Raw genomic sequence first — 13,502 nt, 5'->3', positions numbered from 1 at the left:
TCACTCATTTAACACACATGCAGAAAAAATGCAGTACCTTTGCACCAACTATCGAATACCTCTCCTTTTTCCTTGTCCCTGCTGGTCTCTTGTTCCACCACCTCCACCTCCTCTGACCTCACCAGAACAACCCACACCTTTCTGTTACCTGTGTCCTCATTTTCCTACTGTAATAAGTAGTCGCTTGGATTAATACTGTGCCATTGATATGGTATGTTGTTTTAGTGAAGCAGAATTTGTTAATCTGTTTTCAATACATGCATGGCAAGAAAGGTCATAATTTCTGTGTCATTCCCATTTCAAATATACTGAAGCTAAGACAAATGTAAGATTATTTTTTGTTTTCCTTCTATTATTCTTATGTTAAATCCTAGAAAAAATAATGGTAATGGGAACTCATTTAGCATTTTTATCAATATTCAAATTGTAAAAAACATTGTACATGCAAAAACCTAATGAGGAATTCCTTGACAAAGTATCAACTTAATTTGCATTCTCCGTTGAATGGTTATATAATACATGATTCAAACCGCAAGAAAAAGAATCTTTTTGAAAGCTCTCCTGATTTTCTTATGGCAGAGAGGGTATAAAAAGGGATTGATAGAGGAATTCATCCAGAGGACAGAAAGAAAAAAATCAAATAAGAAAGATGATACACATGAACCTTGGCATATTGCCCGAATACTCAACGTCAGTGTGTAAGGAGCCCAACAAGTGCAAAAAGCAACGACAATAACTGCGAGAGACTTGGCTACTTTTTCATCCTTCTTTAGCTTAGATTGGAGAACTGCATTGTGCTGGCTTAAATGGTTTTCTTTCTCTGACGACGTAATAGAATCTCCTTTTGTGGATAATTGAGGTGCCATCATTTCTCCATGGAAAAAAGTTTTAATAGACCATTTTCTGGAATGTGTAGTTATCGCTTTGGGAAGTGGTGGCTCACCAGTGAACGCATCTCTTTTTTCTTGCATGGGGCAAGTGGATATTGTGTTGATTTGTGGCAGGTTCTGGGTGATCAGTTTATTTTTGTTTCGTTGTTTGATGTTCCAGTAAATAGTAAAATTGAAATATGCAACAGCGATGAATGGACAATAAAAGAATACCACTTCAGCTAAAAGTATAACATGCCACGCATTCTCATATTCATATGAACAGGTTCCCTCTGGCACAATACTGTATCCTACTACAATGTCCCAAAATATAATGATAGGTGAACACAGAATGAATGCCACCACCCATGCGGTCCCCATTTGGATGAAGGTTGTCTTGGCCAATTTACTTGTTCCTTGTAGAGCTCTGTAGGAAACCTATGGAGAAAAAACATGTTCTTAATAAAACAACCAATAACATATGAGTAATACATCATGAAGCAGTATTTGTAAATATCTTTTAAAAATCACATCATATTTGAATGCTCTTACAATTGGCAACACATTTCACCGTTTAGTCTGACATTATGACGATTTACGCTGCACACTTATATTTTATTTTGAGCTATTAGGTGTCGCACACAACACCTATAAGCCTAAACTATTGATTTGTGCACAGATAGAGACACATGTCATATGAAGAGGGACACACAGCTTGTAGGTATTGTTTGGATATTTCCCCACCCATTGACTGTCCTTGGCCATGCTGCGCCCCATGTCCATTCCCACCTAGTTCCTGCCCCTCCCTGCCCAAAACACCTTCCCATGGGAATTCTTTGAGTTCACTTTATTGAAGGCATAATATCAAACTTTGCATTCAAAGTGCCTGCCAGTGTTTTTTCAAAGCCGTCTTTTGAGAGATAATGTCTAAATTTGAGTTGTAAACCCACTATTGGTGTAATAAAAATGTCTTATTCAGGTTGCCTTCAGCCACTCGATTTATAAACACTCTTCATGTCCTTCATTGAAGCCCTGTAAAAAACAAGAATTGGCAAATTCAACAGTTGTGGCTTGTGTATACGTATTAGGCATTTGCCAGACTCTGCTATTCAATGCCCTGGTACTAGTACCATGTTTCACCTACTACCATCAATGGCCAATTGATACCACTATGGGTGTGCTAGGCAAGTACATTTCCCATTACTACACAAAGCTCAAACTGTTGGCATTGCCAATACATATTATAGGTAGTGGGCTTAAGTTCGATATCCTAGGGTGTACCTCTGTACCTCCGTATCTGTATAGATGTGTTAACAATGTAGCTTTATACAGGGACATTTTCAAATAAATGGCAATTGCTTATGTGCCGTTGGGTCTCCTTCATGCAATTTTAAACATTTGCAAGAAGTAATGGAATATTAAATAGTAAAATAGGCTGCATTCCAATTTAGTTTTTTGTTTCCCTCTCCGTTTTGTGAAGAAATAAATGCCACCTGCACATTATGACTTGTGGGCAGCATTTATTACTGGGATCCTATGGAATCTGCCTGGACCTGAGCAGTTGGGAACCCAAGGCAAATTCTATAGGAATCGATTAATTGTATGACTGCATGAACATATCTTGCAGGCAAAACATTGACACACAGAAAAGATGGAGGGGTCAGAATAGGCCCCTTCTCCACGTAGTCAGAGCATGAAAATAGGGCAGAGCAGGACATTGAGATTTAAAAGCATTATGTCTCGCTCTTATGCTTTAATTTCCTTCTCTGCCACATGTAAAATTAGGGTGACTGCCTGGATGAGTCAGAGTATCAGGAGTAATTGGCTCAGAAACTACATTGGCAGGAACAATAACTACAGTTATATCCCACTCATAAGGGTAGTTTAGTTATTAGTACTTTGGAAAGTAAATGAAAGAATGTTTGTTTTGGCCTACTAAAGTATTGGCTTTAGAAGTACTGTGTAGAGATGGATGCATTGCGGTACATGCTTTCGGGGGTTAGAACGTGCCAATTAGAACAGCGGCCTGGGGAACAGAAAACGAATGAGAACAATAGTTAATTAAACAATGAACATCTGCGATGATGGGGGCATTACCAAGTTAGGTAATGCCCCAGGGCTTAAGTTACAGGCCCGAACAAAACCTTAACAATTGGCATTAACTGACACAGAAATTAGCCCCCCCCCACCTCCCGACGCCCTGAATTGAGGGGCTTATTGTTATTATTATCCTGGGACTTTTTCCCGTGATAGTAATATGCTCCAGAGTGGCTTACCTTGGTTAGAGGAAATCTATAGTGGATCGAGGGATCATTTTCCCTGCCAGCTCGCTCACATTGGACTTGAGAAGCAACACTAGACCACTCAATTTGTTGCATGTGTGGGCGCATGCTGGACATGTTTGATGCATAATTAGAAGCTGATAACAGTGTTTTTCAGTAGGAATAGGATTTTTTGTATTTGTTGAACTTCAAAGAGGTTTGCAATAATGTGGCTGAACTTGTGGAACAGCATAACAGCATTAATGAAACCATTGAAGGATAACAGATATATAGGTTAAAACCAATAGAAAATACACATACATAACTGAAAGGCAATTGAACTTTTGTCTGATAGACTTTAATATTTCTCTAAACATGAACTCTTTATGGTTAGTTACTGGTGCTACTCTTTATGTGTATTTGAATTGCACATTGGAAAGCAATGAAAAGACACATTGGGAAAATTAAGGAGTAGGAGCATCACAAGAGAAGGAGGTGAAAGACGGTAAAGTAGTTGCTGAAGAAGATGGAAGTTATGCTATGTTTTAACATAACAAAAGAGGTGGTGGCTGGAAGATTTAGAATGAATCTTAACCTCTGGAATTGGCCTGCTGGGTTTAGAGATGCAAGCTACTCCTCACTGATGAGGCCCAACATGGCCGAAACATGTTTGGGGATGCTTTTGGTCTTGTGCAGAAGGGATGTGACCTAGTAGTTCGGGCTGGCCTGGTTTGGGGTGGTGCCAAGCCTGATTTGCATGTAGTTATTCCCCTTTTGCAATGGCTGGGCATGTGAAGAACGATGGTCTGTAGGGTTGCCCAGACTAATGCCAGAGGTTAAGATTAATTCTAAACCTTCCAGCCATCACGTCTTTTGTTTTTCATGTTATTGGGCCAACAGTAACATCACGGCTTCAGAAAGACCCTGCACAACAAGCCACTGTATGTTATTTTTCCATAGTATCCAAAATACAACCTGAAGAAATACCTGGTAAGACTACCGTGAAGAAGAAGAGTGAACAGGAAATACCGATCGCTTACTGGATGGAAACTAGCCATACTGTAACAAAGAGCAATGTGCAAGTGATGAAGAGCGCTCAACTTTAAAAGAAAGGACTATATTTCTCCCCTGGGGATGGCCCAGCAATGTATCATTAAAAGGGAAGAAGGACCATTATCAGTGAGAACTGAATCCCAGGAGTTTCAAACCAGCTGTGCTGAGGAAGCAACCAACTTGCATGCAAGGAACGCACTCTGGGAGCTGATGGAAGAGGAGAAAAAGGGAAGAAAGTCTCCAAGAAGAGGGCCAGTCATTAGTGGTGACATGACCAAGGGAAGTACACATGTGCAGGTTGGTAACTATGCCGAGACCACTTCAAGGCTTGCACCGCGAAGCCATGGACATGAAGGAGAGATAGTCAGAGAGAAAGCAGAAGGCCTCCTGACTGAAATAAAAGAAGTCCCTATCCTGCAAGCAGGCCCGGTGATGGCAACCCGTGGAATAGAAGGTAACAGCGACAGCAGTAGACTCAGGAGGGAACGCTAGTACAACGAGTACCAGAATCATACTCATCTCATAGCCATGATATAAGAAAATTAAGCACAGAAGATTATTGGCACGATCCTCACGGGACTCAGCCTACCCGTGCCAGTGATACGAGAAAGAACAGAGAGAGAGTGAGAACCACCGCAGGACTCAGCCTACTTGTCCCAATGATATGGAAAATAACTGAGAAAGTGAGAATCCCCACAGTACTTAGCCAACTTGTCCCAGTGGTACGAGAAAGAACCGAGAGAGTGCAAATCAACACAGGACTCAGCATACTCATTCCAGTGATAAAAGAAAGAATCGAGAGAGTGAGAATCACCACGGAACTCAGCCTACTCATCTCAGTGATACGAGAAAGATCAGAGAAAGTGAGAATCACAACGGGACTCTTCCTGCTTATCCCAGTCATACGAGAAAGAACAGAGAGAGTGAGAATCACATGCAGACTCAGCCTACTTGTCCCAGTGATCTGAGAAAGAATCAAAAGAGTGAGAATCACCACATGACTCAGCATACTCATCCCATTGAAAAGAAAAATAATTGAAAGAGTGAGAATCAACACCAGACTCCGCCTACTCATCCCAGTGATACACGAAACAACAGAGAGAGAGAGAATCACCACGGGACTCAGCCTGCTTGTCCCAGTGAAGTGAAAAAAAAATCAAGAGAGTGAGAATCACCACATGACTCAGATTACTCATCCCAGTGATACGAGAAATAACTGAAAGAGTGAGAATCAACACCAGACTCAGCCTACTCATCCCAGTCATACAAGAAAGAACAGAGAGAGTGAGAACCACCACGGGACTCAACCTACTTGTCCCAGTGATATGAAAAAGAATCGAGAAAGCAGGAATCACCATGGGACTCAGCCTACTCATCCCAGTGATACGAGAAAGAACAGAGAGAGTGAGAATCACAATGGGACTCTGACTACTTATCCCAGTCATATGAGAAAGAACAGAGAGAGTGAGAATCACCACAGGGCTCAGCCTACTCGTCCCAGTGATACGAGAAAGAACCAAAAGAGTGAGAATCAACACTGGACTCAGCCTACTCATCCCAGTGATACAAGAAATAATCGAGAGGGTGAGAATTACCACAGAACTCAACCTACTCATCCAAGTGATACGAGAAAGAACAGAGACAGTGGGAATCACCATGGGACTCCACCTACTCATCCCAGTGATATAAGACGGAACAGAGGGAGTGAAAATCATTACGGGACTTATCTTCCTCATCTCAATACTGCAAGAAATAACCCAGAGAATGATAAACATTACAGGAGTTATCCTTCTTGTGTCAGTAATACACAAAGTGGTCAAGAGAATAAGAATAAATATTGGATCTATCATACTTGCTCCAGTGAGCGAATCAGGGAACCAGAAAAGGAACATTCTGAGATAGGATAGCTTATTCATAAAGAGTTAAACAAACATAGGAAGACACAGAATTGTTGTGTGTGATATAATTGCTGGATATTACATCGAGGGTGACTCCATATTTTTTTAAAGGCACTAAACACCCTCCCCAACATATTTTAGGACTGTTGCAATTATACAATTATATAAACAAACTCTGGTCTTAGAATATTTGGGGAAAGAGCTGATAGTGCACCAACAATGTTATTTACAAAAATGATATCATTGGATACCACATAGAATTGGAACAACATAAAGACTTGTTCTATTTCCCGAGTGATACTAGAAAAAGGGCAACCAGGGAGTTGGGAAAATCTGCAAAAAAAGGAACTGAAAAAGTTGCTAAAACAAATAGCCCCAAACTATTTAATTATATATTAAGGCTTGTGAAGCCTTTCCAGGAGAAGGGAGGCTTTCTCCTGGACTTTAGAGTTTTTGTCTTAGTGATAGGGTCAGTGCAGCTTTGTTTTAGATGAAGGACAGACTGTTTACTTTGCACTTCGACAGCGAGCACCCTAATTCATTTTGTTAGGCAGTGAAATCCACAGATTAGGGATAGGGAGGCCATTTACTAATTATTTTCAATAAAACATCTGTATAAATGCCAAAAACTGGTCTTTCTCCTACTTCTGACCTACCACACCAGCTAGACCAAATATTTTTGTTGGACTTAGCTGCATTCTGGTGGCAGAGTTGATGTTCGATGTGAGTAAAAGTGGTGGGTTATTGCAGATATATGCAGGTGGGTGGCTCTGGCACAGGAGGGTCACAGCTAATGTCCATTGAGATGGAGTGCAATACATCCCCAAAAGCCATGGCTGGTGTGTAGTTATGATGGGTGAATGCATATCATATCATGCAGATCAACTGGAATCCTTTCTGTGCATGCTTTGTACTCTGTACTGTCTTGTTGTCTTCTCACGTGATTTATCAAATCCCCCACCTGCCTGTCTGGGGATGATAGTTCATCCATGAGGTGGACAAGGTCTGTCAAGATGCAGATGGGAAGAGCTATGTCCTTAGTGCCTTCCGGGAGGCGAAGCAATCCTCAATACACCGGATGCTAAAAGGGATATAGTTCCATATGGTGGGTGCCTGGTCAGAGAAGGAGAAACCCAATATTCTCGTAGATTTTGCGAATGGGATGACAAGAAGAACTGTGCCTGATCTAAGGTTTCTGTTGGGCCGGTAGGGTGTGCACTTGTGTTGTAGATATTCTGGGCCAGTGTTGTTCAGAGCACGGTGGGTGATGCACATAGCCTTGAAGGAGGACCAATGCACAATCGGTAGCCAGTGAAAGACACGTAGCTCGGGAGTGATGTGCTCAGTGTTTTGGACCCGTTGGAGTTTTCTAAGTTGATATGCTGTGGTGCCCAGGTATAGGATGTTAGCATAGTCTCAGTGGGAAAGGATGATGTCAGTGATTGTGGGAAGTCAGATAAGGGAAGATGCGTTTGAGGATGTGGAAGTGCAGATAGCAGGATTTTGACACTGAATTTATGTGATGTGATAGGTTCAGATCTATGTCTATGTATCCAAAGTTCTTTACTCTGTTGGAAGTAGATTGGGAATGGCCTAGGGAGGGCAGCTCAGGGGTGGGTTGGAGGAAGAGGGCTGTCTTCCCACAGATCATGACTTAAGAATTTCTGGTGTTGAGAAGTAGGTGGTTAGCAGCCATCCGGTGGTTGATTTCTGTGAGGCAGAAAGCTAGGTCGCTGGAGGTGCTGGAGGGGTCCTTTGGGATCCTGAAGATAATTTGGGTGTCATCTGTGTAGTTGTAGGAAGACAGGCCATGTGAGCGGATAAGAGTGGGGAATGGGCTGAGATAGAGGTTAAAGAGCAGAGGTGAGAGACAGGCACCCTGTGGTACTCCATTGGTGACAAGGCACGGGGCCAAGGAGAATGGAGGCATGCATATTATTTGGGGTCTGCTGGAGAAGAAGGAGAAGATCCACTTCAATTCTGCATCCCTGATGCTAAGGGAAAGGAGTCTCTCTGTGAGGGTCCACTGGTCAATGGTATCAAAGGCCACCGAAAAGGTCAAGAAGGATTAGACCTTCTGAGTCTGAGGTTCTCATGGAGGATAGGCATGATTCAGTTCCTCATAAGGGTCTGAAGCCAGATTGGGTGGGGTCGAGGAGGTGGTTAGTTTCTGTGATAAGGCATACATAGGTGCAGGCTGTTCGGTCAATTAGTTTGGCTTCAAAAAGGTTGTTTGAGATAGGTCTGTAGCCAGCCGGTAGAAGGGGGTCAACATTTTTTTATTAGCAGGGTTTGGATGTGGGATGACTTGAAATCTCCTGGGAAAGTGCCTGAGGTGAGGGATGTATTATTGATTGATCTAGCGATGCTTTACGCTCAGGTTGAGGAAAAGGATTTCTTTTAGAAGAGAAGGAGGGCAGTGATGTTCAGGGGATCATGAGGGACGGCTGCTAGCTAATAGCTTTCAATATTCAGGGTGGGAGATTGAAGATAAAGAATAGAAGAGTGCGCAGGTGGCTAGTGTGTCTGAGAGCCCGTTGTGGATGCAAGGGTGTGGGGCATGAGTTAAGCTTGTTAATCCCAATGTTGAGGTTTCTTTCCAGGGCTATATTGTGGAAGTGGTCAGAGAGGGAGTCACAGAGCACTTACGTGTGGGTTGAGCAGGGGAGGTGCAAAGAGGGGACCTGAATTCTGAGATGATCTTGTGGAGTTCCCTGTAGGTGTTAGGGCCAATTCCAGTAAAAACATTTTTTGTCCATGCAGATTTCTGCCCCCTAGGGTTTGATCTGATGGCCGTAAGATGTTCTGTCCTGTTTGTTTGTTTGTTTGTTTGTTTGTTTATTGCATTTATAGAGCGCACCAGACCCAGGAGTAGCAGGGCGCAGAAGGATATGCGAAGCTTACATATGTTACAGATATACAGGCAAAATACAAAATGTCGACATTACATCTGAAATAATACAATATAATACAATATAAAAGTGCTAAGAGGCAGAATAATTTACCTCTAGGTAGTTGAATCTATACACATTTACAAACTCACAGTAGGTCGTACTTACGTACCCTGGTTTGAGGGCGACCTAGTTCTCAGTCAGGTTGAGGTGGATAATGAGGTTCTTTCTGAAGAAAGAGTAGGGGAGGTCGGCTCTCAGCTGGTGTGGCAAGGAGTTCCACAGTTTAGCGGCCTTCACGGGGAAACTGATGCCGCCAATCTTGGATAATTTAAATCTGGGTACAACCAGACAATTAGTATTAAGGGTTCTGGTCGGTCCACTGGACATTCTTCTGGAAATTCTGTCAATGAGGTATCTTGGTGCCACGTTGTGTAGCGTTTTATGTGTCAAAGAGGCAATTTTTTGTTGTATTTTTTTGTAGGTCGATAACCATTTATGATGATGTCTGATGGCTGAGATATGCACTCTTTTGTTGATGCCTAGTGCAGCTCTAATGGCATTATTTTGTAATATTTGGAGTTTTTGTATGATGGTTTTATTAGCACTACTGTAGAGGGCATTGCAGTAATCTAATCTTGATAGACTTAATGCTCTGGCCAGTATGAGGCAACTGTCGTTGGAAAGGAAGGGCCTGTCTGCTCTGATCTGCTTACAGGTATATGCTGTGGTAGAGGCCAAAGAATGTAGTTGTTTGTTAAAGGACATCGTTGCATCCAGGTAGAAACCAAGAGTTTTTACCTCCTTGGAGACGATGGTATTATTGCCGTCAATGATGAAAGAGGCATATTCATGTCCTATTTTGGAGATGTTGGATGGGGAGCCAAGGATTATCAGCTCTGTCTTGTCATCATTCAGGCATAGGCCGTGAGTGGCCATCCATGGCTGAATGATGAGATAAATTCTATTCACCAGCGCCAGGTCCTTGCCATGATCCCCAGAAAGTGGGAGGAGAATCTGAGTGTCATCTGCGTAGTTAGTGTAGGTGACACCCAGAAGGTCCAGATCATCGAACAGTGGCTTGGTGAATATATTGTAGAGCGTGGGGGACACACAAGAACCCTGAGGGACTCCACACATGATGAGGGTAGGGTCCGCAGCTGCAGAGGGAGAGAATACTCTACTGGTTCTGTCGCTCAAGAAGGATTCTATCCATTTAACAGCGCCTCTAGAAAAGTGGGCTGCTGTATCAAGATGCCTACAGAGGAGCTTGTGATCAACCAAGTCGAATGCAGCAGAGAGATCGAGTAGCAGTAATAATGATGTTTTCCCTTGGTCTCTCAGCTCATTGATCTGTGTCTTCAGGTCTATCAGTGCAGTTTCCGTCCCGTGTAACGGTCAGAATCCTGATTGACGGACTCCTAAGAGTTTGTGCTGTTCGAGGTGTTTTTGGATCTGTAGATAGGCAATTTTATCCAAAAATTTAAGAAGAAAGGGTACTGTTGTGATGGGGCGGTAATTAGTGTCGATAAGTGGGTCTAAGGTTTGCTTCTTGAGTGCAGGTCCTGCGGCCTTGTGTAACCATGATTCGGTTATCGCTAGGAAGTCTAAGCTGTCTTCTGCAATTAGGTCCGCTATCTTGATAGCATGGGCCACCAATGACCTAGCGTTGAGGAATGCTCCTTTTAAGGGTAGGTTATCTTCTTTAGTTATAGTTGTGCATGTAGTAGGGCTATTAGGGGCTAATGCCTTGGAGATGAGTGTAGGTGTCTGAATATCAGCGATGCTACAGGTGGGAAAAGTAGTGGGCCATTTGGTGCTGGTGGTTGTCATGGTGTGGTGACAGTTAGTTTTCTTATTGGAAGGAGGTAGCGATCTGGAAAGCGGCTCGTAGATTTCAGGGAGTCTACTACATAATTTAAGATTTCTAATGTATGTGGTAGAGGGGATCATGGTATATTCTCCTATAGATTGGTAGCTGTGATGGGCGGGAATGCTAGGCTTGGGTGTCATGTTGGTGGAGGTATGAGGGCGTAATGTCAACTCAGCTAGAAGGGTAATAGGCTACTAAGCTAATGAGCAATTGAAGGATGATAGGTCTCATATGGATATAGAGGATGCGGCGGCCTGGCATATTAGAGGTGAGTAGTGGGCCAGTTCAACTTTAACTAAATAGGCCTAGGACTCAGTATGCATATGTGGCAGCGAGGGTCTGGCTGTTCTGGTAAAATGCATAAAGGTGTTATACAGTGGGGTTTAAGCAGTTACCACACGTGGTAAGGTAGTCGTTAGCATTGGGAGCCAGAAGGGCACTAGTACAAAATACAGAACAAAGGTCATCTAGATTTGAATTTCACAGTGGGAGCCAGAAGGGCACTAGTACAAGATGCAAAACAAAGGTCATCTAGATTTGAATTTCACAGTGGGAGCCAGAAGGGCACTAGTACAAAATGCAAAACAAAGATGATCTAGATTTGAATTTCACAGTGGGAGCCAGAGGGGCACTAGTACAAGATGCAAAACAAAGGTCATCTAGATTTGAATTTCACAGTGGGGGCCAGAAGGGCACTGGTACAAAATGGAGGCACAAGGTCACCTAGAGTCGGGCAACGTGGAGGGAACAGGGTGTGAATCTACACCAAAATGCAGAGTGCACAGTTAACAGTGCATCTAGAGTCAAGCTATAAGGTAGAGGCATATGCTAAATGGCATTCAAACTGTCACAATAGTTAGTGTGCATGGCTAGTGCAGGCAGCATAGTGAAGGGAACTTTAAGTTCCGGGTGGCCTATATATTAGGGGAGCAGAGACAGTGGGCCTCATTACACGGATGGCGGTGGACCAAGGTGCTACTAGCACCTTGGTCCATGCCGGTAAAATACCGGCACCGCCTTGGTGGGAAGGGGAATTACCGCCCTATTCCAAGGTTGGTGGGGCGGTAATTCCCCCTTTCCCCATTGCCCTTCCCCATTCCCATTTTTGCCCCTTAGGGCTCTATGGGAATGGGGACGGTGCTAATTACGGCACCGCAAATTGCGGTACCGTAATTAGCTCCCTGGTCCCTTTGCGGGTTGGTTTTTAACGCCTGCAAAAAGCAGGCGTTAAATTCCCCAGCCCGCAAAGGGACCTCGTAGTAAGGCGGTAAGGATTTAGTAAAATACCGATACCGGTAAACCCTTATCGCCTACCGTGTAATGAGGCCCAGTATGTTTAAGCAGAGATAGGTTACTCACAGTCTCAAGGAGCACGGACAGGGGGTATGGGCCTGGACTCTGGTCAGCTCGGGACAGTCTCAGGACAGTTGCTGGCCTTGCCCTCAGGGCCTTACATGGAAGGGCCGCCTACCGATAGGCTCTTAGTGATGGTGTGGCGGCCAATCAGTGGCAGGCATCACTGTAGTGGAGGGGCTGAACATAGTGCACAAGGAAGGACACACGGGCGGCCATCTTGAAATAAAGAACACCTCATGTGTTGCAATGGTGGAGGTGTACTGATGGCAATTAGGTAAGGCCAGTACCACTCATATGCTTCGCGAGCGCTTCATTAATAGGAAGCTTGTGTTGTTTCTGAAATATCTCGAATCTAACTGCATTTAAATGAGGCCATCTAGCAGCAAAGTGGCAAACTCTGTGGCAAAGTGTCAGGCTTGCCATCTGTGTTCAAGGATGTGGTTTGGGTTTTTGAGAGATTTGAGAGTTTGGGTGTACCACTTGGGTAGGGCCATTGTCTGTTGGAGAAGGGCCTGATAGGGATGAGAGCGCTAAGAGCTTCAGAGAGCACAGGTTAAAATGGCTGATCGAGAGCTGACCAATCTGGAGTGGAAGAAAGGGTAAGGAAGCAAGTAGGGATTTGGATGAGTACTGGGTTACTTTCACCTTGTTCCATAGATGAGAGCGGGAGAGGGTCCTAGGGTACTTGGGGAAGATACAGTGACTGCAGTTAAGAGGGTGAAGAAGATAGCTGCATGGTCCGTCCAGTAAGTGACTAAGGTGGAAACATGGAGATCCGTTCAGAAGAGCTGAAGGTTGCATCCAGGGTGTGGCCAGCAGAGTGTGTGGGGCCAGGTACTAGTTGTGTCAGATGAAGGAATTCTAGGTTGTCCAGGTTTTGTCATATCACGGGGTTACGAGGTTTGTTGAACAATATATAAAAGTTCTATAGCATGGTGAGGGAGGGGTGAGTAACCAGGATGGTAGCTAGTGAGTCACTGAGATTTTCATCAAAATGTCTGTTGTAGCCTGGGGTCTGTATATAAGCAAGAAGCTGCCAGTAAGTGTAGGGGTGATGAGAAATGTCACTAGGAGGGATTTGCAGGCTTGTCCCTCAGCGTAGGAAATGTAGAGATGGGATCTGTAAAGGATACCAGGGTGGGGTATTGGTTGGGAGGTGAGTAGTTTTTAATGGTGGGACTATTGTCTGTTTTACTAATTGGTATTGGAGGATGGGTGTATTAATGTTAGGTTGGAGGGCGTGTTTGTTGCTAGGATAGCCTGGGCAGAGTTTAGGGATGCAATGGGTGAGTCACGGTGTG

The 13,502-nt window shown here is 43.7% G+C and overlaps 1 protein-coding gene across 1 annotated transcript in view; it reads right to left on the bottom strand.

Annotated features, from left to right (window-relative positions):
* Positions 1-358: 358 nt before the first annotated feature.
* Positions 359-13,502, bottom strand: part of LOC138498274 (histamine H3 receptor-like) — a 359,313-nt gene continuing 346,169 nt past the window's right edge. The window contains exons 3-4 of the mRNA XM_069622112.1: positions 756-1,307; positions 359-370 (exon numbers count right to left, since the gene is read on the bottom strand). Coding sequence (XP_069478213.1) covers positions 359-370; positions 756-1,307 — 564 coding nt within the window. The remainder of the gene's footprint in view (positions 371-755; positions 1,308-13,502) is intronic.

This window comes from Ambystoma mexicanum, chromosome 5q (assembly GCF_040938575.1).
Source record: "Ambystoma mexicanum isolate Mex_15411 chromosome 5q, UKY_AmexF1_1, whole genome shotgun sequence".
Classification (NCBI taxonomy): Eukaryota; Metazoa; Chordata; class Amphibia; order Caudata; family Ambystomatidae; genus Ambystoma; species Ambystoma mexicanum.
Note: the sequence above shows the minus strand (reverse complement) of the source record. Positions and strands in the feature narration are given on the sequence as shown.